The 26,637-nt window shown below is 37.3% G+C and overlaps 1 protein-coding gene across 5 annotated transcripts in view; it reads right to left on the bottom strand.

Moving 5' to 3' along the window:
- Nucleotides 1-2,265: 2,265 nt before the first annotated feature.
- DIAPH3 (diaphanous related formin 3) overlaps nt 2,266-26,637 on the bottom strand; it is a 249,906-nt gene continuing 225,534 nt past the window's right edge. For 3 of the 5 annotated variants that reach the window (XM_030036632.2, XM_030036633.2, XM_030036635.2), the window contains one exon: nt 2,266-4,998. In XM_030036632.2, coding sequence (XP_029892492.1) covers nt 4,742-4,998 — 257 coding nt within the window. In that variant the 3' untranslated portion in view covers nt 2,266-4,741. Of the gene's footprint in view, nt 4,999-8,720; nt 8,767-10,505; nt 10,551-26,637 lie in introns of all 5 variants that reach the window. The other 2 variants (XR_003926581.2, XM_030036634.2) reach the window with 2 other exon arrangements.

The following is a 26,637-nucleotide window of genomic DNA, read 5'->3' as shown; positions in this document are numbered from 1 at the left end:
GGAAAGGAAGAAAATGTGTTTGCTTCATGTGCCAAAAAAATTTAAATCAGTTGGTTAGTTGGTGGCATAGTTAATTTAATAGCAGACGGTAATTTTAGAATTTCTTACATATAGGAACGTTGGCACAAAATTAGACTGAAAAGTGTTAAAATCTGCAATTCCTCTAATTCTTTTTATTTCATATACTAGACAAACAGTTCCTCAAACTTTTAAGTGAAGTTATTTTTCTGCTGAAGTTCAGTTGTGTAAAACCCACACATCACATTAAAAAAATAGAAAATGGTATAGGATTTTGTTCTGGAGAAAACAATGTTGTCATGTAATTGCTTTTTTTCTGAGCTCTTTCACTTGACCCTGGTTGCTTATTATAATGTTTTAGGTACCATAGCTTAGGTTTTATTGACCCCTGCTTGCTGCCTATTTGTTTTATAGTTACTGAGTATTGTAAGGCTTGGAAAGTTTAGTGTAAAAATTGTAATTTGGTCCTGTTCATTAGAAATGGATGTGGAAAAAGTGTTAGCAGTAAATGTCTTCTTTTTCAGCTTTTATTATAAAAGCCTAAAGGGCTGCAGTACCTCAAGCTGCTCAGCATTAACTTGTTCAGCTCTGGAAAGTGTGACTTTGGATGGGCCAGGCTGACGACTGGTCATATATGGTAAAACAAGGAAAACAGTGTGTTGGAGTAAAGGTGTTTGTAACGACTGCATCTGAGATTTTTTTTTCAACATGTGGTCTTTTCAGTCTCCTGAGCAGTAGCATGGCCATAATTAATGGGGAACCAAAAGTAACTACAGTTTTTTCAGGTTGCTAGTCCATGCTCCTTTAACAAAGTGCCTGATTCAGAGCAGTATCATATCTCATGGCAGCCACCACCTCCTGATGCTGTTGTACTATTTTGTAATAAAGTTGCCACCATCATTTTTCCTTCTGGGTTTACACAGACTAGTATATTACCTACGGTCCACAAACCGGGTGTCAAGATTGGTTGCATGCAGCTTGAAGAGACTGATCGCAAACACTCATATTTTGAGAAGGTCAAAATATTAGAATATTACATATGAATTTAGACCACCACCATGAATAATATGGTGTATATATAAAGTAAAAATTGGATGTAGTAATCAAAATTCTTTTACTGAGTGTCATGGTTTAACCCCAGCTGGCAGCTCAGCCCCACACAGCCGCTCACTCACTCCCCCATGGTGGGATGGGAGAGAGAATCAGAAGAGTAAAAGTGAGAAAACTCATGGGTTCAGATAAAGACAGTTTAATAGGTAAAGCAAAAGCCACGCACACAAGCAAAGCAAAACCAGGAATTCATTCCCCACTTCCCACGGGCAGGCAGACGTTCAGCCATCTCCAGGAAAGCAGGGCTCCATCACGCCTAACGGTGACTTGGGAAGACAAACGCCATCACTCCAAACGTCCCCCTTCCTCCTTCTTCCCCAGCTTTACATGCTGAGCATGACGTCGTATGGTGTGGGATATCCCTTGGGTCAGTTGGGGTCAGCTGTCCCGGCTGTGTCCCCTCCCAACTCCTTGTGCCCCCCCAGCCTGCTCGCTGGTGGGGTGGGGGGGAGAAGCAGCAAAGCCCTTGGCTCTGGGTAAGCACTGCCCAGCAGTAATGAAAACACCCCTGTGTTATCAACACCGTTTCCAGCACAAATCCAAAACACAGCCCCATACCTACTATGATGAAAATTAACTCTACCCCAGCCAAAACCAGCACACTGAGTGAAATGAAAAGTCATCCAAAATGAACGTGAAGAATCAAAACGATGTGTTAGACCTTTACAGTTTTACTGGTAAGAAAAGCCATGGGCATTTATGCCTTCTGTCTGCTGCTCAGGTAGAGAAGGAGCAGTGGAATGTACCTCGCAAGATTACTTCAAATGCTTTTATCTGATCAGTCATGTTTGAAGAAATCAGGAAGCTCTTTTTATAAGGATTTAATTTTCAGGTGTGAATTACAGAAAGAGAGGGTTTTGCACGGTATTTGAAACCTTCTTCAATATCTAGCACAAGTGGTATATAGCTCAATCCCTCACTTCAAGGAATAGACTTGATACTTACTAAAAAATGGCTTACTAAAAGTAACTAGCACACACCATTAAGTATTTTTAGATTGAATTAACTTTAAATTTTAGACTGAATAAAGGAATTAATTTTTAAATTTAATTAAAGCAATTTACTCCATATAATTTAGAAGCTAAGTTTTATACTTTAATAAAAACATAAAAGCACAGAAAAAGAATACAGACGTAATACTTTCAAAGTTATTTTTACTTGAATTCATTAGGCAATACAATCATTTTTTCCTATCAAAAATGTCCTGTGTATTTGTTTGCTTCTAAGTGAAGATAAAGAAAGATGAAATGTAGAAAGAAAACTTACTGTGTACTTCAACTGGACTGTGTACTTGAACTCTGAATACATCAAATTATGATGGTACAAAGAAATACTGAAGGGAAAAAATTACATACTGTATTTACACGGATTCTAAGATGTATAGCTTTTTTTATTCTCCTAGTTATACAAAAGAAACTGTGAATTAACTTGATGGCTGCTTGAAAGGATTAATTCAGAAACACAGTATCTTAGAAGGACTAAAAGCCCTGGAATACATTTCTAAAAGCTTCTCAAACTGTAAGAAAAGGTAGCTTAAGATTTATAAATCTGAATGTAAATATTTCTTTTAAAATCAGAAGATGCTAGGCTGCTAGTGGCATTTTGTTCATTGAAAATTTCAGTAGATAGATAGTTTTGTAACTTTTCTTTGCTTGATAAACTACACAGTAGTGTCCTGAACTGTCAGTTTTCTGTTGTGGAGTATTACCCACTAATTTAAATGAACAAGTTTACTGATTCCGGAAAATGAGTTTGTACTTCCACCTTCACTTGGTAGGTCACCCTGCTAATATTTCAGAGACAGTTCTCTACTCCTAGCTCTTTTATTTTAGCACATCCTCAGCAGCTGAAGACATCCAGTGAATGGTTAATTTTTTTTCCTTCAACATACATTTTCTTTCTGTTTGAATCACCGTTTTGTTTAGTCAAGCATATCGTACTTTGCAGACAGTAATTTTTACCGCACCCTGTAAATGGGGGCAGTAAGTCTAACAGGGGAGGTGCAGAAGACCTTAGTGGAACAACTAGTAGTAGTTGTATTTCTAGTTATTCACTAAAGCTGCATTAAGCCCCAATTCTATGGTTACTCTATGCAATTTCAAGTTACCGAAGGTGGCCTTGTATGACAGCTTTGCCCGTTGTTTGCAAGGAGAGCTGAAGAAATAACTGTCTGATAGGCTTTCTCTGTATCTTTCCCTGACTTCTGTTTATACCTCTTATTTTTTTCAGCTAAGGCGGGAAATGTAATTAGAGGGTATAATGACAGTTACAGCAGCCCCAGAAACATGAGATTGATTCCCATGACGGCTGAAAAACCCTCCATGCAGTACATATAAACAGGCCCAGTTTCTGAGTTCTAATTAACTTTATTAACGTTTAGTGCAGGAAGTACGAAGGCAACTTAAACAAGGATATAAAAAGCACTGGAGCATTGAAACACTGGTTTCGTGTAACTGACTCTTATTGAAAGACATATTTTTCAGCGTTTTGTAAAGAAAAATAGAGTAATTTAGAAGAAAGATATTAGCTACCTAATACACTCTTATAATAACGAAGCTTTAAATAATGGAGCAAAGATACTAATAGTAGCTTCCTACTTGGTAACATAGGTAGCGATTCTTTATGATGTGCAATTAATAAATACGCTAGCTAACACGTAACAATGTACAATGACAATGCGATAAAAGAGATGCAATTATGTGCAAGATTCCTATTGTGCCAGCAAATAAGACTTTATGGGCTACTGGAAAATGAGTTTGGGAAAAACCAATTGTAAAAACCTTTTCCATTACATGTTCCTTCTATAGAAACATATTAACTCACATGTGAAAAGCTAAAATATTACACTGGTAAATAACTGTGAAGACATTTTCCCCCACTATGGACACAATTGCAAAACTTTGCAATCACAGAAATTGTATATATTATTTTGATATAATAATCATAACTAAGCTTAACAGCAGTGATATATTAATCACACATAAAGTATATTTTTTGCATAGATTTTTTTGTTCACTGTCCATGGATTTCCATTTTGTACATATATATATATAATTCAGCAAGCTTTGGTGCTCTTTGATGAACTCAAACTGGAATATGGCTGATTTATATGATACGTATTTCCTATTACTATAATTGCAAACAATGCTATAATAATACTTTTCAGGTGCTAAAATCTCTTAAGTATAGAAATTGCAGTAGAAAAACTAAGATTATCTTTTCTGTTACTTACTGACCCTTATTCCCAGGCATGACGATTTAACAATATTTAAAAGATATTCTTGTTTTGAGAAGCTCTCAAAACATGTGGTCAGCAGTTTGTCCACTAAAAGGATTGTGCCCTGGAATAATTTAGTATCTGTTTTCTTCTGATATTTTTTGTATGCTCAGTAGGTAAAAACATACAATAAAAATAATCTTGCAGTCACGCAAAACTATAGTATCATTTTGTACAGTCTTGCAAACAAACAGCATAGAAGTAGATCATTTATCCATAGAGAAGTTTGGAACTCGGAAGTACGTAATGTCAATAATAGAAAATTAGTGTATCTTTAAAGATGTAGGCTATCATAGCTTGTTTTTAAGCTTTGATTTAATCCTTTATATGATTATTCTATAGTGCTCGCAGTCTTGCCAGGAGAGCTTCTACTTCTGGCACGGCTTCTCCCTTAGAAGGAGACCCAATACGATCCATTTTCTTTTCTTTGTTGCCTTCTCCATGACAGGCTTCCTTTCTCCCAACAGCCTTGTTCCACGCCGTAGAACTTGGTTCCACATCATAAGTAACCTCTTTGGTGACTGGGCTTCTTGTCAAGTTTAAACTGATATTGTGGTGCGAACATGATTTCTCTAGTTGCCCTTTCTGGTTCTCTGCAGAAAAACCAAACAAACCTTGTTTCACTATTAAAATACTCAGTTTCAATATTTTGTAATATAAAAGACCTCTTGATCAGACAAAATTTTACATGCAGATGATGTACTAGAAGGAGTAATAATTGCCAAGGAAGCAAGACAAAAAATATTATCACTTCAAAAGCACTGGGCTTGGTCCCTTGGAAGTGATACAGACTGTACATGACTCCATTAGATTAGCATCCATATTTCCTATAAAATCACATATAGAGCCTGACAGGATCCTCCTTTCTTACTGGAATCAAGGAGAAAACAGAGTACTTGCCACCTCTCAGTGTCTTCCAAAATTTTATCTAGTAAATTACATTACCTACGTATTTTTTTAATTGTTCAAATTTTAAAATGTATTAAAAAAATCTATTTCAATTTAATTATCCATTGTAATAATTTTTCTTTCCTTTGTGCCAAGGAAATTACAGCTAAGTAATTTTAAGAATTTGCATAACTTGCTACTTTTTGCTAAACAGTACTGGCATTGACTGTCACAAGAAGTTGCACTCAGTTAATATCCAGAAGCTTTGCTCAATTGACATGTATTAATAGACAGATTTCTTTTTTTGTTCCCCCCCCAAATCAAGTGACTGTTCTCTAAACCAGCATAGGAGTGGTCCCTCTCATAGATCTCAAACTTTTTAAAAACAGGTGTACTCAATATTCATGTAACCTTGAGCAAGGCTTGAAAATGGCTTCAACAAACTTGACATGACATTTAAAGTTTTTTGGTTATTCGCTGAAAGATGTTCCATCATCCCAGTAGTAATGACTTTGGAGCACAGGCAGTCACTCATGACAGTGTGTTTTATGTGAGTGCTGAAAATTCCTACCGAAAACAGCTTGTACATTAAAAGGCAGCTGCTGAAGATATTTACTGCACTGTCATTCCCTGACCAGGGGCCCTCGGTGATGGATGAGGATTTTACACACTTTCTTGGACAATCTCAGCAAATTTTGTAAGTACGATCACCTTTTGGCAAGTGGAAGAAAATAAATACCTTCCTTCTATCATCTTCTAAATCAGATAACCAATTCTTAATTAAAATTTGAGAATAGCCAAATTTTGCACTTAGCTGAAAAATGCAATTTCCATTTTATACTATGGAAAATAATTTGACCCTGAAGATGCAGCAGCACACATTTCAGTTCTCCTGAATTACAGGAGGCCAAAGATTGGGTATGAACACATCTTTATAATTACATATAATAAAACCATCATATATAATTAAAATATCCCTGGTGTGTACACTCTTAAATATCCCATTCTACTTAAATGTTTATAGTCATCGATTCTGAACACATATTTGCAGGCTGATAAAAGCATGCTACCTGTATCAATATACAAAATACTAGCTGCACCATAGCCCTTTTTGTTTACATTCAGTCTAGGGGCAGTGGAAAAAATACTTGGTGTTTTGAAGATCGATACATTTTTTTTGAAGTAGAAGAAAACATACTGTCATATAATCAGAGATTAAGTATAGGTGTTGGACTTATAAAAAGGCAAAAAAATAAATTAGGCCCCGAAAGTAAGCTTCTCAAGTGTACCAACAACCAAATTTTAACTACTTTGCAGTTCAGCGGAGTCTTCACCCCAAAATACTCAAGCATGAGGATCAGTTAGGTATCATCAACTAGACTGAATAACAGAGGTGCTGAACACTTATGAACTGAGGCCTCAAAGTAAAATCTAGCTGTATTTTCCCCAGTTTCTCATAGTGTGCGAGGGGCAGAGTAAGGTGCCTTAGAGTGAGATTTAGAGCAGCAAATAGTCTAAGCAGGGAACTGCTGCAAGTTAGCTATTAAGAAGTAGTAGATGTTGGGTTCTATGTAAACTCTTGTCCCACTTTGAAACTCGGTAACTGATTTAGCCTTGCAGGAAGGTGTATCCCATAACTTGCTGCTTACAATCTGGAATTGTTGCGTGGGGATAGTGACTGAGTAAAGCTGACTACAGCTGTGTCTTTTTCCCCCCCTTAAAACAGCAGCAATCGTGTTGATATTTGTGACTTTCTAGGCATAGACTAATGAGTGGAGCTTTCAACTTGAAGGACCAGTGTCTTTCCCTTCAGTCTGAGGGGCCCTGCAACAGTGGGAAATGGGATTGGGAAAGCGCCTTAATCACTGGCCAGTTTATGTGAGTAGTCCTTGTTTCATCTGTTGTAACTCCTGTGCAGTGAAGATGCCATGATTCACTGGAAAAATCACAAAGTGTCATGGTCTTAATACAGGACACTTTACCTAGTGATTAGCAGCACTTCCTAAATAACGAGAACACTTTGGTCTCAGCCATGCTACAAAAAATACTAAGCAGCTAGTGTGAATTAAAAAAAATAATGTGGACACGCATTTTATCTAAGTCCAGTTTTATCATTTCAAAGTTATTTCAGCTGCTTCCTAAAACATGTGGCGTCTTTACTGTATATGTTGTTTCAATCAAGGAGGAGCTTCTCCATATGGCATTGCTACGCCTAAGTGCGTGTCCAGTATTAGCAGATCTGTAGATAGGCAGTTCCCTGCTTAGTAAACTGGCTGTTGTGAATTTCATTCAGAAACACTGAACTTTGCTAGGCCTGGCTCAGAAAGCATACATATTTACATACAGTCCTAGATTTCACTTTGGTAAATATGCACCTAAAGAATTAACTGCTGTAATACTTGAGGTATATATGCTGCTAGTGGCATTCTTCTTATCTGAGTGAAAGATCACTTCCATTTAAGTCAAAGTTTAAAATTAGTTTAGGTACTAGCAAGGTAAAAGGTCTCACTAATTCCTCAGAAATTAATGTCTACCCTGCCAATTTTTTATTTTAATCAAGCAGGAATTAATTTGTGTTAAACCCAAACTCTTAAACACCCTGTACTGCTTCACACACTGATTCAAAACTTGCATGCATTAGTGATTTGGTACCCCATCCATTCCACTGGCGTGACTTTGGATTGTTACCACACCTCCCTCAAATCTTACGCTACAGTGGTTTAAAAAAGCCAATGCACCTTGCATATGAATTTAAAACTACAAGGCTGCAAGCTACTGCAAGGTTAGCATGTAACTTTGATCACAACAATAGAAGAGCTGGACTTCCTTAGTTCAGTGTGATAAAGGCTATAAAGCATAGAATTATTTACTTTCAAGAAAAGCCCCAAGTTGAGATTAACTGACAAAGTATGCACAAGAATAAACAGCCATTAATATATTTCTATCAGAAATTAAAACCTTTTGAACCATCAGAGTAATGAAGTTTTGGAATGCACATATAGAAGTGAGAGCAAAAAACCATAACCAGTTATAAGCAGGAATTTGATCTGTTTCTGAAGACAATTTTTGACATGGCTGCCTGCAACAGCAAGGAGATAGCTTAGTGACATTGGCCACCATTTTAATCCTACGTTTCTAGAACAAGGGTACCCACAGAAAATCCACAAACCATACAGATATTAACAGACTTTTCCTAAACTACTTTGAGCCATTACATCATGGACATACGTCCATTTGGTTTTGTGTTTTTGGCAGTAAACTATATGTGAAACAAGTTGCAGAATAAAGTAAATATATTTACACACTTACACACCTTGGTTCAAATACACTTTTAAAGAACTGAATATAATAAAGTTATAGAAGGTTAAAAGAAAACTACTCATGGAAAGGCACTTCTACATGACGTCTTGTTAAGAAGAAAGCTTACATTTCTGGAGATGCGCTATTTGTCCACCTACTGTAGCAAGGTGTACCTTCCGGCAGTAGCAAGGCAAAAAGAAATCAGACATTAAAAATCACTGGATAAAACCAGAACTTATTAATTTGCTGTATATATTGGAAGTAGTTGAGACAAATTTCTAATGTTTGGTCACTTTTAGTAATCAAAACCTGTCGTACACCTGTATCACAACAACCACTCTGCAGATGAAAAAAAAAGCTAAAACTTTGAATTCATGTTTAAGTTTTCTAAACACTGGGGTGAGAAGACATTTACCCATAATAGTTTTGACTTTACTGCTACTGAATGCTTCCAGGCACGGGTTAGGCAGAGATCACGTTGTACCACTACTAAAGTCTCGGTGTCCAGATTCCATGGCATTTAAATCTTTTTCTTTCCCTTCTTCAATATCTAAATCTTGTGGGTCCTTCAGACCTATTAAAATTCAGTTTTCACAGATACGAATTTCCTGAACATTGCTGTTAATCAAAACCATTTCAAAATCATAGTCACATAACCCAGAGCCAAATAGCTACTATCATCCAGATACAAGTCTTTTAAAATTACTTTGATTAACAGCAATGCTCAGGAAATTCAGTTGACAGAAAATTGTGCTTAATAGCTTTCCATAGTTTAAATGGTGTCCTAGCATAGAATAACTTACAATGATATGCTTATAATCTATTAAAGGCTACATACTTTATATTCAGAAAAAGGAAATTGTGCACTAGCATGTGAACAAAAAAAATCAGCAGCATGAGACCTGCCTGCTGTGAACTTGGGGAAGCAAAATATGATCAGTTGGAGTTTTTTAAATCCTGCATAATACTGTTATATATTACCTTTAATAGAGAACAAAAATGATTGCAAGAGACTCACTAAAGAAGAGATACGGATTTTTTTAAAACGACTAATAAATATTTAAAATAAAAAAGGACTTTGAAAAGCTTTATTTCATTGCATAGTTTCTCAATAAAAGTCTTGATACTAAGGACATATTTAGTTTTTATGTAAATACTTGTACACCGATTGAAAAATAAAGTTGCAAATACAATAAGGAGAACTGCATTACGTGGTATTATATGTGTGTATTACAGTCATACATCTCAATGTGGGGCATGACAAAATCGTAACATAAGAAAGAACAATTGCAGTTACAACCTCATTACATCTTTTACCAAGTTAACAGGGAAAAATGCTCAAAAACCCAGTGGAATATTTCTGATCTCTCTGGCTTGTGATCTGCATGCTACATCATATTCCTGAAGCTATGTCTATGCCGGGATTTCCTAAAGCCCACACGTACCAACCTTACTACCAATGCAAATTATTTTTATGTTTTAAGTCACGACTTGCCTGTGCTAGAAGCTACTCTGAGGGCATGTCCCCATGCCAAATGGCTTTGGCTTGGGAAAAGTAACAGCCCCAGCCGTAATCCTCATCACTGGCTCCCCAGTGCGGTGCCATAGTTTGTCTCTGGTTCCGTGCCCCTGATCCATGGAACTGAAAGTCAGGGAAAAGCTACACCACCATGTCGGTGCTGTGCTCACGTTTTCCCAGCAAAACAGCAGGGGAAAAGAGGACGTGTTTTTGACAACAGTGTGATGTGCTGATTCCGGATGCCGCTGTAGAGCATTCCCACAAGCTGGAATGCTTGCAGCAGTCCAGCCTCCGTCTGGAAGTCCTGGCCATCTTCCACAAATGACACTAACCGCGTCATCACGCGTGTCCCAGTGCAACCTTACCAAGTGTATTTAGACAGTGCTCACATACCATGAGCCTTGTGAGGATATCAGTGTATACCCCCATATGCTCCATCTAAATAAACAGAAACCCATGAGAAGTTAGTCTGGAGATGTTCCTAAAGGGTTCCCCTGCCGATACCAAAGTATAAAGCATTCCTGGTGCTTTGCTGAAGATATGAGGAAACCCGCAAAACAGTTTCTAAGCGTGAACTACTTTTTCTGATATAAACTGGGCAATGCTGGCTTATGTTTCAGACGGTTGAGATTTACTTAGGTAGACTCTTGTTTTGAAAGGCTGAATGTGACCACTGCTGGCAGACATTTTGAGGACCCCGGTTTTTAAGTTCAGGACAAAGCGGAGGTTCTGAATTCCCACTTCAGCTGCATCTCGCTTCAGCTCTGAAGTAGACAGCTGTATTGGGTGTAGGTAGCAAGGTTTTGGTAGCAGGGGGGCTGTGGGGCGGCCCCTGTGAGGAGCGGCCGGGGCTGCCCCGTGCCGGACACAGCCGGTTCCAGCCGGTTCCAGCCGGCTCCAACCCGCCCACCCCAGGGCACGGCCGAGCCTGTCGCCCCTTTGTGCCGTTAGTTGCCTCACTGATGGGACCGAGTGTATCCTGCGGTGATAATAAGGAGGTAGGAGGGGGGTCTGGAGCGAAGCCGAGCCTGAGAAAGCAGGAGGAGTGTGTTTTCCCTAAGTGTTTTGATTCTTTGTTTCTCAGTACCCAAATCAGTAGTTATATATATATATATAAATTGGCAATAAAATAATTTTCCCCAAGTCGAGACTGTTTTGCCCGTGACAGTAACTGGTAAGTGATCTTCCCGTCTTTATCTTGACCCATGAGCTTTCCCGCTCCTGTTCTTCCTATTCCCCTCCGCGTCCCACCCCACCAAAGGGAGGACTGAATGAGCGGCTGGGTGGGAGTTTGGCTGCTATCCAAGAAGAAAACACCACATAAGCTTAGCCATAAGAAATTTTAAATTTTCCCATTGAAACACCCCACCAATTCTGAAAATTGTCATTTTGAACTTCCAGATTCCAAACTCTTGGCTTTTTACTATCAGAAATGTCAACAAGAAAATCATTAATTCTTGTTTTCTTCTCAAGTATGAAATGGGAGTCTCGTTTCCTGCACTGATCCCCCATTCCTGTTAGAGCCTAAGATACTGGACAGTTGCAAGCCCTGAATTTTATTCAGGCACCCATCTTTCCTTAATGTCATTTATACAGCCCAAAGTTGGCCTTCTAAAATCCATTCCCAGACCTTGGCATTGGTGTTAGAACATAAGAAGACCCAATCACCTTTCTTAAAAGCCTGCCTTACCACCCAGAAGCAGAATTTAGACATAATATGAAAGACTGCTATAGCTAGAAGGTCCATGTCTATTACATAACATCACTCAAAAAATGGGATAGCTCCTTGCTGGATAGTATAATGGAAAATACTTTAAATACTTTTTATTGCCACTTTTTCTTAGTTGCATATTTTTCAACAATTTCTGTGACTGACGAGGGTAGGATTGGAGAATGTCTCTGAAATGTTAAAGGAGTGCTGTGTGGTGTTACCACTTATTTCAGTTATACCCTGCAGCCCCAGCCCTAACACCTAAAGGAGTGGTAGCTATACTCAAATGATCTTTGCTTGATAAGTAATTTCTTACACCTTAGTATTTCATGCTGAATGCTCACAATTTGACTAATCTAAAGCAGACAATAATTAATGACGCATGGAAAAGTGCCACTGATTTTTGGAACATTTAAAAAAACCATTTTTATGCACATTTCATTTAACAGTTGCTGTTGTTCTTGAGTATTGTGTTAAAAAGGTGTGAAACACAAGGAACAAACACTAATCAGTAAGTTCAATTTAGATGAGAAAGTTTTCAGAAACAGTGAATATAGGGTTTTTTGTTCATTTCAAAGGCAAGAATAGAGTATGTCAGCACCAAGTGAGGCTAGCAGAGGATTTATAGAAACTGAATTTCAAAGAAAATCCATTACAAACTGTGAGCAAACTAATTTGTGATGAGAGGAACTATGCTGGACCAGCTCCCTTTTACTTGGCCCTAAAGAAAATCCTTTAAAAATTCTTTTAATCCCTTACCTACCTACATCTCCTCAAAGACTACTTTAAGTTCCTGTTGATCACTCCATTCAATCTTCTTCCTATCTTTTCCAAATGTATTTTGCATTTGCATTGAGTAGGGACCAATTTCTTTGTTTAAACTAATATATTCTCACCTCTAATATGGCAATGACTTTTGTTACAAGAAATGCAACTTTAAGTTACTGGGATTTAAATGGAAGTCTTGAGTGCCTGTCGAGATGAAAAGAGAACAAAAGTGTGGATCAGACTACTGACAGAAATCACCCAAGGTTTTTATCTAAGTGAGAGAAGAAAACTCTGAAGGTGTCTGATGGCTAATTCAGATTTAGGAGTTTGGCATCCTCCCTGTTTCACTCCGAATTACAGTGGATCTTCTGTGTCTTCTCACGCATCTTTCCCCAAATGAAGGCACATTTGGGAGTTTCTAGGAAACTGCAAATCATAACCTTCAAAACCAGAAACCTACTTTGTGGTCATTATTGATTTTTAGAGCAGACAGTGTCGTGGTTTAACCCCAGCCAGCAACTAAGCACCACGCAGCTGCTCACTCACTCCCCCCACCCAGTGGGATGGGGGAGAAAATCGGGGAAAAAAAAGTAAAACTCATGGGTTGAGATAAGGACAGTTTAATAGAACAGAAAAGAAGAAACTAATAATGATAATACTAATAAAATGACAGCAGTAAAAATAAAAGAATTGGAATATACAAATGAGGCACAGTGCAATTGCTCACCACCCGCCGATCGACACCCAGTTAGTCCCCAAGCAGCGATCCCCCGCCCCCACTCCCCCAGTTTATATACTGGGCATGACGTCACATGGTATGGAATACCCCTTTGGCCAGTTTGGGTCAGCTGCCCTGGCTGTGTCCCCTCCCAACTTCTTGTGCCCCTCCAGCCTTCTTGCTGGCTGGGCATCAGAAGCTGAAAAATCCTTGACTTTAGACTAAACACTACTTAGCAACCACTGAAAACACCAGTGTGTTACCAGCATTCTTCACATGCTGAACCCAAAACATAGCACTGCACCAGCTACTAGGAAGACAATTAACTCTATCCCAGCTGAAACCAGGACAGACAGTTTGAATCATTCTTAAAAAACTAAATGTGTAAGTCTTTTAATTTCAAAATGGATAAATAATTTGGCATAACCTTAGAATTAATAAATAATAAATTAATCTTCTCATTTATGTTGGGATGAAGGGGGTAAAAAGATAAATATTGATCCACATGGATATCCTGTGGCAGTGGGTCTTCAGGCAGTGGCCAGAAATGTTATGCAGGCTAGCTGTTTATGGGATTTCTCCCAAGGTAAAAATAGGACAAACATCAACTTTTGCTCTTCTTTAAATCAGGAAATGATCATGAAATTACAATGATAAAACTGGAAGTTAACATATTTAGACTATTTTAAACTCCTGAAATGTGGTTTATTACTTGTTTTTTTTACTTTGTTCACAAGTATATTGTAGCTTGCCATTCCAAATCATCTTTAGAGTTAACAGAGAGTCAAAAATGATGACTGTGTAAGTCAGTGAACTGTGACAAGATACATAAAGGTCCATAGTCTAAAGCTATCCTCTGTTCAGCGGATGATAATTTATGTAGATCCCACGTCCTAAACTGCCCCTGATGCTTTTGAGCAGTAGGCACATTTAGTTCCCAAACCTGTCTGCATAGCATCTACCTATAGATGAACACTGCTTTCAAGGTATGCTTTGATAAAGAATTTCAGGAATATGCATAAAGACTGCTGCCATCAAAGGAAAGCCACTGGCAGCTGCAATGGGTAATGATAAGTAATAAGCTGATGAAGATAACCAAAATGGAAAAGAAACACAATTTGTGTCGTCTTTTACCAATTGTTGCGGAAAAAAACACAGTAGGAAGCCTCCTACCTCTGGAAAATAAAACCCCCAACAAATCCAAACAACAAAGCAAGTCTTAAAGACACCTGATATTTATGAGATTCCACTCACTGCAGTTCTAATAACATTGTTTTTTCTGTTAAGTATTTACTATTTAGCATAGACATTTTAAAAAACCTATGTAACTATGTCTAGTAATTGCCTTAAGAATTTAACACTAAATTATTTCTTATCTACTATTCTTGATATTAAACATTTACAATCTATTCCCTAACTATTCTAATAACTGCTACAAAACCATACAATTTGTATTTCCTATTTTTAGCCCAAACTTCCGTTCCCAGGTTTGTATCAGCAATCAGAGTATTGGTAGGTTGCATTGCCTGGAGATAGAGCACAAATATTTTGTAATGTCAGATCAAACCAATGGGAAAAATTGTCTTTCCCTCATCACCTGTTGCACTTCTCTCCTAAGGAATCAATCTGCTTCTAAAGGAAAAGGGGGATCTACAGAGTTGTGCGAATGTTTTTGGGAGCAACATAAAGATGAGAGGCTAGAGCTAAAAGCAAATTAGGTGGGTGTTAGTTTTAACAGTTGAGTAGAAACACAGTTTTCTCACATTCCTGTAACAGGCACAGGACCAATGTCCTAGGGCAGTTCTTGCCCACACTGGTCACAGGCACAGTGGGCTGTCATTCACTATTATCCTAAAGATTGCAAGAATAGCATACGGCTCTCAGGCACCTCTCATTTTAAAACATTTTTAAAACAAGTCTCTGGAGGGAAGGAGGGCAACAGAGAGCACTGCATGCTGTTGTTGCTGTGACAGGTGAAAGCGTAGTGATTTACTAAACTGGAAAAGTATTTATGAGAACTCCAAATCCTAAGTAGATCGAAAAAAGATTTACACAACATTGATGTCAGCTTAAAGATATCTGTGCTTCTTTATAGCATGGGTGCTTCTCAACAAGACAGAAGCAGACTTGATTGTTAAGTTCAACCTGTGTAAACTAACATCCAAGATTGCCTTCATGAATACACTGGAGATGGGATGAAGCCAAATCATCTTAGTTCGTGTAACTTTAATTGTTCAAGCATTATTATTATGGTCCTTTCTTTCCTCTGCAAAAGCTCTGCAGAAAACAGTCAAAAGCATGCCATCGAGGAGACTGAAACTGTGTAGCAGGAAATAGTACATTTTCAAGAAGATCCTCATACAAAACTAAATATTGGGAAATAAAGGCAGAGGAAAAGTGATTCATCTTCCACTTGCTCTGCAAGATTGCATATATATTCCTTTGACAATTCTTCTCTCTCTCTTTACATGAAGCTCTAATTAATGCTATGTGCTTTCACTTAATTATTTCTTCTCTTTGGGATGGACTGTAATTAGACCTTGCTCATGTGTGGAGAGAGACGTGATATAAAAAAATGTTTCTACTCCGCACATGATCCAGCTGTAAGTGTATTTGACACCAACAACTGTACTTGCAAGTGTGACAAATTGCTTTGAAAAGGGACCAGGATTTCAACAGAGTCTAAAAGCGGAATTATTTTTTAAAGATGGCTTTTACTGACTCTTCCAAATATCACTGAATTATCATATGAGACAAATTCGAGACACATTGTCATGGGTAATTAATCCAGTCATTGTGAATTCAAAATGCTGTGTTTAACATCATTAATGGTATGCATTTTTCACGTGATGAATGTATTTACTGCCTTATATTCTAACAATTAGACTCTTAGCAGCCACTTTGGTGTGTAAAAAAGTCAGAAGCCAACTGTAGCATTTCCAGTTTCCTCTTTTCCTAATCAATTGCACGCAATTATTGTTTAGTGATAACCAGCTAACAGAAGTTAATCTTGCTATGTAAGAGAGGATTTTTTTAATTTTAAGAAATTAAAGACACAATACATCTTTGTGCTTACAGAAGAAACCTCTCTCACTTACAGAGGAACTTAGAAAATTTTACGTAGTGTATGAAAAAATAAGATAGACTGAAAAACCAAACCCTTTACACTCACTGAGAAATCAAGGCAGAAGGCAGTAAGACCTTCCAAGCCACTGAAACAAAGGATTCTTACATATAGACTTGGTTTTCCTTTGTCTGTTCTGACTTATGAAGCAGCCTTGCAAACGTGTTTAGCGCAAAAGGTGATATTAAAAACAAATGGTTAGAGATCATCATAGTATATTAATTATGCAAAAGAAGCCAAACCAAATTTAATCGGAAACCACAGACTCCAAACAGGAAAAATCTTCTTTTTTTTGACACAGACAGTTAAGAAAACATTTATGGTAATGCCGGAGCATCTGCTGATTACAGTCAAAGCTGCAGGACCCCAACATTAAATCACTGAACCATCTTGACAGCTTCTGGGTATTTGAGTTTCATTCTAATAATAATTTGCTGTGAAATTTACCAAAATTTGAAAATTAGCCAGAAAATGTTTACAAAGAATACAGGTAACAGTAAATAAAGTAGATATAAAATTGATTTTCATCTGAAAAAACATATCTAAAATAGATGTTCAGCACTCAGACTTTTCAGAGCTGCATGTAAATTGGTAAATCTCTAAAAAAGACTAAGCACTTTAAGAACAGAATATAATTTTATCGTCCATTTCCTATTGATTGTGACCTATCACTTTTTTTGTTTAGAATTGTTAGTATGCTTGTTTGTTTAATATAAACACAGATTAGCCATTTGAAGGCGGCCTGCACCATTTAAAATCAATTTTTAATTCCTGACACCTGAGGATTCTACACAGAACAATATACTTCATTGTAAAGCTTTAATTGATGCATCTATGTGCTGCAGAGGGTGATTACTTGAATAATAAGTATAAGAGACGTGTGTGCTCTGGTTGCTAAGCAAATGTGAGTAAGAGAAAAAGCCCAAGAAACGACGTAACAATGAATCAAGGTGTGATGACAGGATAATTATTCTATGAACTGTCATGTTGAAGGACTCGCAGAACATTGACCTGCACATGATCACACATCAGAAGACTGCCTGAGGGGTAATTAAAATAATAATACACAAGGCCAGCCAGTCACAAAGAGAAAAATATATGCTTAACTTATTTCTCTGTAGCATGCACGGTCAAATGCATTCTCATGTTAAATGTAAATGCTTGAACGGTGCAAGCATTCAGAGGACAACAGATTACAGCAAAGACCACTGAAGTTTATCTGAACTAGCATTAATGCTTTTCTTTCTTCAGTTACTCTGGGCATTCAGCTAAATATTATTCATACTATGACACATTAAAGCATAAAACATGTGAACTGACTTTCTAAAGGAAGTTGGGAAAAAATGTAATCCTTTCAAAATATGTTTAAGGTTGTAACGTAATACGTTTTAAAAGAATTACTGTTGTGGTGGGTTGACCCTGGCCAACAGCCAAACACCCATCCGGCCTCTTGCTCACTTCTCTTTTCTATGGGGTGAGGAGAAAATAGAAGGCAGGCAAAAAGACTCATGGATAGAGATAATGACAGTTTAATACAGATGGCAAAAGCTGTGCTTGCTAGCAAAGCAAAATAAGGAGTTCATTTGCTATTTTCCACTGGCAGGCAGACGTCCAGCCACCTCCCAGAAAGCAGGGCCTCAGTTGCTTGGGAAGACAAACGCCATAACCAGGAACGTTCCCCTTTCCTCCTGCCTTCCCCGAGTTTTTATTGCTGAGCGTGACATCATACGGCATGGAGCATCAGTTTGGGTCAGCTGTGGCGGTTACGTCCCCTCCCAACCTGCTGCCCGCCCCCAGCCTCCTTGCTGTGTGTGTTCTGGGACGGAGGCAGAGCAAGCCCGGGGGCTGCGCAAGCACTGCTCAGCTACAGCCACACCACCGGGGCGGTACCGCCGCTCTTCTCGTCGCTCGTACGAAGGGCAGCAGCACACGGGCTGCCCTGCGGAAAGTGAGCTCCACCCCAGGCTCACGCAGTAGAACTGCAGATATTGTAACAACGCTGTACTCGCTCGGCTGCCATTGCGTGTCTGAACTTGATGAAAGCTGTTCACGTGACAGATTTAAGACTTTCAAGGCAGACTTTTACACAATTCCATTTTTTCTCTTTAGGCTTTTGTTCGGTTGTTTACTGTATCAGTTTATATTGGCATACACCCCTCTACAAGCCTAGACTTCAGCTCCGAGCACATACCCCTGATCACGTTCAAGCAATGTATTCTGCGTTTCCTTCTCACATGTAAATGTGCAGAGACACTTGAACTGCCTTTAAACTGGCCATCATCAGTCTTGTTCATGGCAGAAATGTTCTTTGCACTGTCTGTGCTCTTCAACCTGCTTTTTGGGTGAGCTTTGACAGCTGTGTGGAGTCACTGATGGTTACTACTTCGCAACTACATCGATTATAGATGCCTACTCAGTGCAGACAAAAAAAACCCATAAAACAACTTACTGCCAGAAACAAGTCAGTCTGTGATGGAAACCACTTGTTTGTGCAGAAGAATAATAAATTCAGAAATCTCCTCACTTTCTTTTCCCCCTGTTATTCCTTATGCAACTGAAGATACTGGAAGACAGCCAATCAGAAGCTCTGTGGATACTCTTCAAAAATTTAAGACAACTGAGAACACCTGAAGATTTTTTGGAACACAAGGTAAGCGTACAGTTTATGTGTACATAAATTCATACAGACCAGGATGTCCATCGGATACTCTCACGTTGTATATAGGCACAACCATCGCACAATTCTAAAAAAGAAAATTCTTTTTCTCCCACCGTATTCTAAAGAGATGCTAAAAACACCTTTTAGGAAATGCACTACGTGTAATAATTATCATAATGACACTTCTTTCTAGAACAAATATGTTCTGTAAACACATTGCTAGCTCATCAATGAAGTTACTCACTCATACTAAATATACTAGAGTTATAGTCTCAAATCTTTTCTAGCATCTTCATTAGTGCTCATTTCAAGAGAGTAATGCTATACCCACACAGCTTTAAATGAAGGAAAACAAATGCTATTGAAAAATCTCCCGATGTTCAGCAGCTCACTGTGGTCTAAGTAAAATTTATTAAAATGCAAATCTCAAGCATGTTAGTATTAATTTCAAAGTAACATCCTTTGTAATAAAATAATAATAAAATAATACCACTTACAAATCTAGATTCTCAACATTAGCCAGCAGTGTTAAGAGTAACAATTCAGAAGACTCCAAAGACATTTGTAAAAATTTTGGAGCAAAAATAGTAGGCCAGATATTTGTATATTTTTACTCCAGAAACATCTTAACTGAGGAAAACAATGGGGAAGGGAGAATATCCTCTGCCTCTAAGAATTCAGCTATTGCAATCGAGAATTTATCAGACATCTTCTCTTAAAAATGTTTGCTTTTTCTGAGATTATTAACCACACAGATTTTTTCCGTAAGTTAAGCTTAAAATCAGGACAGTTTCAATAAGCTGAAGTGGATGTATAAATTTAACTCTTTCATTATCTAGGAGTATACAGCTTAAACCAAAAGTTTGATTACCTTTGTGTAGGTGCATTTCCCTTTTCTTCACATTAACAAACATTTTTTTTTTTTGTGGTAATGAATATGCTAAATTTCAAACCAGAAACCACAAATCTAACTGGGCTTATTATAACTACAACTATGAAATACATATAATTCGTTGATTACAGATACATACGTATTGCAGCTACAGAAACAGAACCAGCTCTTTTCTTCAGTGTTGTATAAAATTATTTGAAACAAAAGCATGCTTAGTCCTGTGCATCCTTGTGCCTGACCAAAGGCCGTTGATCCCAGTGTGAGATTCACTGGACTGAATGAATTTGTGCTGGTTGCCTTAGGCTCCCTTCCAGTCAATGAGGAGAAACAAGCACTTCTAAACTGCGCTTCATTTCACCCTAATGTAGATACTTTAAACAGGTAAAGAGAGCTTACGGTAACTAACTCAGATGTGAATGCCTGCACTCCAAACATCTAAAGGTGACTTCTGTATCTGGAAGCTTCCAACTTTTGACTACAGCAAAGTCTGCATAAAAGATGCGGTTCCTAGTCTGGACAGTGACAACAGATTGTAGAGATCATACGTTGTCTGTGAGGGAGGACAGGGTGCAGATTCACTGATTTTAAAGCCTCACAGAACATTATGGGTATCGATCTCACCACCTATTTTACACAAGCTATAGAATTTCACAAAGCTTTTTTTAGCTGCATAAAGAATAGAATTGAAATAAATTATATTCTGGTTGCTACAGTGAACACTTTGGATATGAACAGGGGAATTCTGTTTTGTATATAACATAGTGACTAGAAGTGTAGATGTGAAAGTTGCCGTTATTAAGTTTGCTGCTCAGCCATTAGCTATCTCAATTTTTTCCTTTTTAAAAATCCATGTTCACTAATCTTTTTCTTACATAGACATAGATCTTACAGTTTTTTAGGTTCCTGTCTCTTACAGATTTGATACCCATGCTTTTGCGTAGCTTTGCAAGTTTCTGACAAGCTTGAAACCTATTCTGGATTTAAAGTCAGCCTATAAAATAAATGATTCCTACTTCTGTACTGGTATATGGAATCCTACCCTTCACATGAAAATCATCACTGCTTTAAACTGAAGCTGGCTTAGATTTAGTCCTGGCCATGCAAAAGTTATAAACTCCAGTAGTGTACATTCAAACTTATGAATCTCACATCCACAGAGGACTACGTGTTTTAAGTTTAGTCTTTAGGGATGCAGATATAAAAGTGATACTTTGCTTGGCAAGGCAACTCCATGATTTTTAGACATTACTCAGGCCTGTGCGCTTGAATTTTTGTTAAGATAGCTAGCGTAGTAGATGAAACAATTAAAGGAAGAGTGATTTGAGTCCCATGAAAACATTTTATGAACACTCAAAAAAAAAAAAAAAAATCCCGTAACGGTGCTTATGTTGAGTATGCAGCAAGTTAAAAACAAGGATAAAAATAGTATGCAGTGATAAAAACTATAACAGCACCTGTTATTCAGCACTACTTTAATTCATATAGTCTCATTGCCATTCAAAATAAGCAGTAAACAAAATATTTTCATTGGATCTTATAATATTTTATGCATATATTAAAGATTATTTGCCTCTCGCTTGTAACCGTACTAAATATGATGTAAATTTGAATTATTCTATAAAACATGAAGCTAAAGAATTAGTAAAGAAAAGCATTAAGGTTTCAACATAGGAAAGGCAATAATAATAATAAAACAACAACATACAAAGGTATTTTTGGTATGAAAGGAACACATGCAGTTACTTAAGACTCAATCTTTTGAAAAGACTATTTTGATTAGTCTTTTCATTATGTTTAATAGACTTTAACAGTATATTCCATCTTTCATTCAGAAACAAATCCAAACGACCTATGCCCATCAGAATTGAAATTCTGATTTGGCAGAATCAGAGGGAAATGCCATTTCTCTCACTGGATTATGCACAGCTCCATATTCTTTCATGCATGTAGGAATGACTGGGATACACAAAGAACCAGCTGAAATGTATTTCAAATTTAGGAGACACCTTTTTTATAGGCAAGTACATAAACAATTTGTAGGTAGATGATGTTGTTTTGTACTGTACTAACTATGCAAACTACATAATTTTTGAGTGTAACACAAAGTGTGGGATGTTGTCTACGGATCCTATGCACCCACTAGTGCTGTATTTCACTAAAATAAAATAGTTGTAGCGTATAGTAGCCCTGGTGCAGAATCGTTGTGCCTGACTCTGCAGGACAATAATGGCAAAGAGGTTGCAAAGGACTAGTCAAGGGAAAAAGGCAATCTTCAGAGCACAATTAAAAGCACATAATTTAGATATCTATTGCCTTCTTTCGATTAGAGAGAGAGAGCCTAGCTTAGATTAGTTATAAATAGATAGTGAGGGCAAGTAAATTAGATCCCATGTAATTAAGCAGAATATGCCTACGTCAGACCGTGAACTTTATTTACCTTCTTTACATGTGTCTAAACCTGCCTGAGAACTGCCAGCTTTGAACAGCAATTTCTGACCGATACTCTGTTTGGAAAAAAAAAAAAAAAAAAAAGAAGTTTTTTCAAACAGAAGTGGTGTAAGTCAGATAGAGAGGTGGGCTGAAGTAGCTAAATGGGGTACATGGCAGACAGACACCGTTGAGAGTAGCGCTGTGGATGATAGCTGGCTGGCTGTAGAGGATGCACTGACACGACTTCCCCAGCCAGAAAGACTGGTAAATCTTGGACTTGGAGTCCTCACCTGCCACGGGAAGACATTTCTGCTATTCAGAGAACAGCAGTTCTTGACTGCTTGGTTTTGGTGGGCGACATGAATGTCATTAGGAGGAGACTGTACTTCTTGTGTTAGTTCAGTAACGACAGACTAGTTTCAACTGCAATTGTTTTTCTGAGGATTTCATTCTAAATCAGATCATAATGAGAGGACAGCTTGCCTTCTAACCCTGGGACCTTCACCAGGTCTAGTTTCAACCAGCTGTTTTCATTTGTAGTTTCACTTGGTTTTAAATGGTGTTTAAGACTTCTTTAAAAAGACAGATTAGTAAGATAGCTAATAGTAATAAAATTACTGTGAGATAGTTAATTATACATATTTATATAAAACATTGACTATATATGAATCTGCATTAGATGATAAAGCATCTTGGAAAGAATTAAACACTTCCGATGGATGAGAGAGTGTTGGAAAATCATTTTCAGCTGCACCTGATAGCATATAGGGAAAGGAAGGATAGGGAAAGGCAAGATATCCAAATTTATGATTATATAAATCTAGGGCTCAGAACAGCACTTAGATTTTGGGCAGACTTATTTGACTTGGAGACATGAAATCCACTAAATAGGAGCATTTAACAACAGGAAGTTACCATACAGTAAGATGTTGGGTCCAATTTAAGAAAGCAATCACCACCTGCATTTTCTAGGTTTGAAGAAACATTATAAAAAATAGAAATGAAGAAATGACATGACAAAGAAAAAATGTCTTTGATGTTGTGTATTTTTGACTGATGCTTCATATTGCTTCTCTTTTAGTCTAATTAAATGTCCTTTGTTATTATCAAAGCATGAGTTTTTTTTTATTGGGTTGAAATAATATACGTCTAGCTATAGCATCAGCTCAGGATTTTATTCTCAAAAATACATTAATTACATCTTCTTGCTGTATTTATTAAAATATAAATAAAATATTAAAAAAAGCTATTACAGGGTAAAGCAGAATGTCCGCTAATATGAAATCAGCATTCCTGGAACTGTTTTTGTCTAAACGTAAATATTTGGAGGTTAGAAGCTACAATTATACATGGGTTATCAAAGAAAATATACGAACTCTGTGGAGAAAATCATTAGCTTTCTTGGACAAAATTTAAAGTCTTTTTTAGTGAAGTCTTCATGTAAAATGTTTCATTGAATAATTGCCGTAATATTTCAAAAAATAACAATGAAATGCAACAGCTGACTGAAGATAAATTCTGTCATATTTCACACTCACAATTTGAAGGAAATCATATTTTTATTTTTGTAACTGCTTTACTAATAGGTTTGTCCTACTTTCTGCTGGGATAGAGTTAATTGTCTTCCTAGTAGCTGGTGCAGTGCTATGTTTTGGGTTCAGTATGAGAAGAATGCTGATAACACACTGGTGTTTTCAGTTGTTGCTAAGTAGTGTTTAGACTAAAGTCAAGGATTTTTCAGCTTCTGATGCCCAGCCAGCAAGAAGGCTGGAGGGGCACAAGAAGTTGGGAGGGGACACAGCCAGGGCAGCTGACCCAAACTGGGCAAAGGGGTATTCCAGACCATGTGACGTCATGCCCAGTATATAAACTGGGGGGAGTGGGTCTGGGGGGGATCGCTGCTCAGGAACTAACTGGGCATCAGTCAGCAAGTGGTGAGCAATTGCATTGTGCATCACTTGTCTTGTAAATTCCTATTCCTTTATTATTATTATTGTCATTTTATTATTGTTATTGTTATCATTATTAGTTTCTTCCTTTCTGTTCTATTAAACCGTTCTTATCTCAACCCACGAGTTTTACTTTTTTTTCCCCGATTCTTTCCCCCATCCCTCTGGGTCGGGGGGAGTGAGTGAGCGGCTGCGTGGTGCTTAGTTACCAGCTGGGGTTAAACCACGACAAGGTTTTACTCCCATGAATGGGAAACATTACATTTGTCCTCATTTGAAAACTTGGTTTTCAATGTTCAATATCCTGTGTAATTCGTAAGTCAAATATACCGTATTGTCCTTCTTACTACAGAGAAACTGGTTTACAGTAGGATGCATACCGTTGCAAGTAAGACTGTGGTAGCTGTTCATTGGTAGCCAGAGTTTTCTAACAAAAGCAATTGAGTAAGGAGAGAAAATGTCCTTATTTAAGACTATAAGGAATACTCTAATAGACAGAAGCAATTAAAAAGATATGCACTACTACATCTTTTAGAAACAGGCATTGGGAAGTGTCTAGTGTCCAGCGTAAAAGACATTAGACATCATCTTGTGGAAAATAACCCTCCAGAGAAATGAAAAAAATGCAACACACCCCACTCTGGATGATACTGTGTAAGAAGAATTTTCAATTCTTTGAAGAACTGAACTTTCATCACTGGACATAAATTAGTTTATTGCAATTATCACTGCACTACCCGATGACTTCCTATTTGGAAAAAAAACGAGTATTTTTTTCATTCTCACCGCATTTATTGCTTTTAAGCAGGGGTAAGAAAAAATAATTTTCCAAAGTAAAGAAAACCATGCATAACTGCTTGCTTTCTTTCTTTCCCCCCAAACAACAGCAATGTTGTTTAAATAACTGCTCATTTAAAAATACTTTATTTTTTTTATACATAGCTTTCAGTTGATTTCAGTTAAAAGAAATACAAGACACTTACTAATGTTGCATTATTAAAACATAAAATTAGGGGTAGTTTAAAAACCTGTTGCTTGATGCAGTTACTCTTTCACAACGGGAGGAATAATTTCTTGTAGAGTGACATGTTTCCTTATGTCACAGCTATTCTTCCTTTACAAAAGCTGTTACTGTGATGGGGAGGACAAATGCCTGCCATATATTACTATGCAGTCCATTACAATGGGTTCATTCATATTTATAATACAATCTGTGATGTTGATGCAATCACTTTAGACTTCACTGTTATTTCAAACAAATCCATAACTGAGAAAAAGGCAGGCTGTTGACAGGAGTTAATGTGGGTTTTACTCTGTTTACAATTGCTTTCTAATCTACTAAATGGCTGTGAAAATTGATGCACTGTTAGAAGTGCTTTTATACACTACTACAGATAAAGGGCTGTTATACTGCAGTAATCTCTGTAATGCTAAATTGAATTTTTGACAGTGTTTTTTTTGTTTTTCCAATTTGAATGTGACAAGGTAGGCTACTCAATTTATGGTAAGCTTAATTCCATCAATGCAAAGCATTTTTCCATCTTTATTAATTGAGATGCCTATTATTGCTAGAGAAAAAAGTTAGAGAGAAAACTTGTAACTATCACAACATGTACTTCAGGGAAAACCTCTTGGTGGCCAAAGCATGGGCCAGAGTTGCTAAATTTTGCAATCAAATTTGTGATCTGTTGAAGCTATGCAAGTGAATCCTCAGCAGGTAAAACACAGTAGTACAGCTCGCAGAATTGCCTAGCTTGCCATGAAAGTAAACAGATTCTGCTGAAACATCACAAAATAGAATTTGGTGTTAGATGATTTGCCACTAAATAACTTTCCAGTGGGATTTTAGGGTGACATGTAAAGATAGTGTTTTAGTTACATGACCAACGAAATCACAGTCATAAAGAAGTCCAAAGAATGTATACTTTAGTTTACCACCCTAAAAAGGAAGTCAATCAGAAAAAAAATAATAAAGCCTTTTAAGCTTCAGATTTCTCTGATGAAGAAGGTGCAAAGAAATACCAAGGCCACTGCTGATACGAAACAGAAGTACAGACTTTGCTACTGTAGAATACGTGCCCTAAAAAAAATTCCCGACACACTTAACTGAAATGTCTGGTGTCTCATTAAAACCTGAACCTGAGGAATGCAAGACAAAATGTCGTTTTATGTTAATCAAGGAGCTGCTAATTTTCTATAGGAATATGAAAATATTACTAAAAATTAATGAACAGAACTTTTACATGACTTCCAATGAAAAGAAATCCTTTATAT

The sequence above is a fragment of the Aquila chrysaetos genome, chromosome 14 (genome assembly GCF_900496995.4).
Source record: "Aquila chrysaetos chrysaetos chromosome 14, bAquChr1.4, whole genome shotgun sequence".
Classification (NCBI taxonomy): Eukaryota; Metazoa; Chordata; class Aves; order Accipitriformes; family Accipitridae; genus Aquila; species Aquila chrysaetos.
Note: the sequence above shows the minus strand (reverse complement) of the source record. Positions and strands in the feature narration are given on the sequence as shown.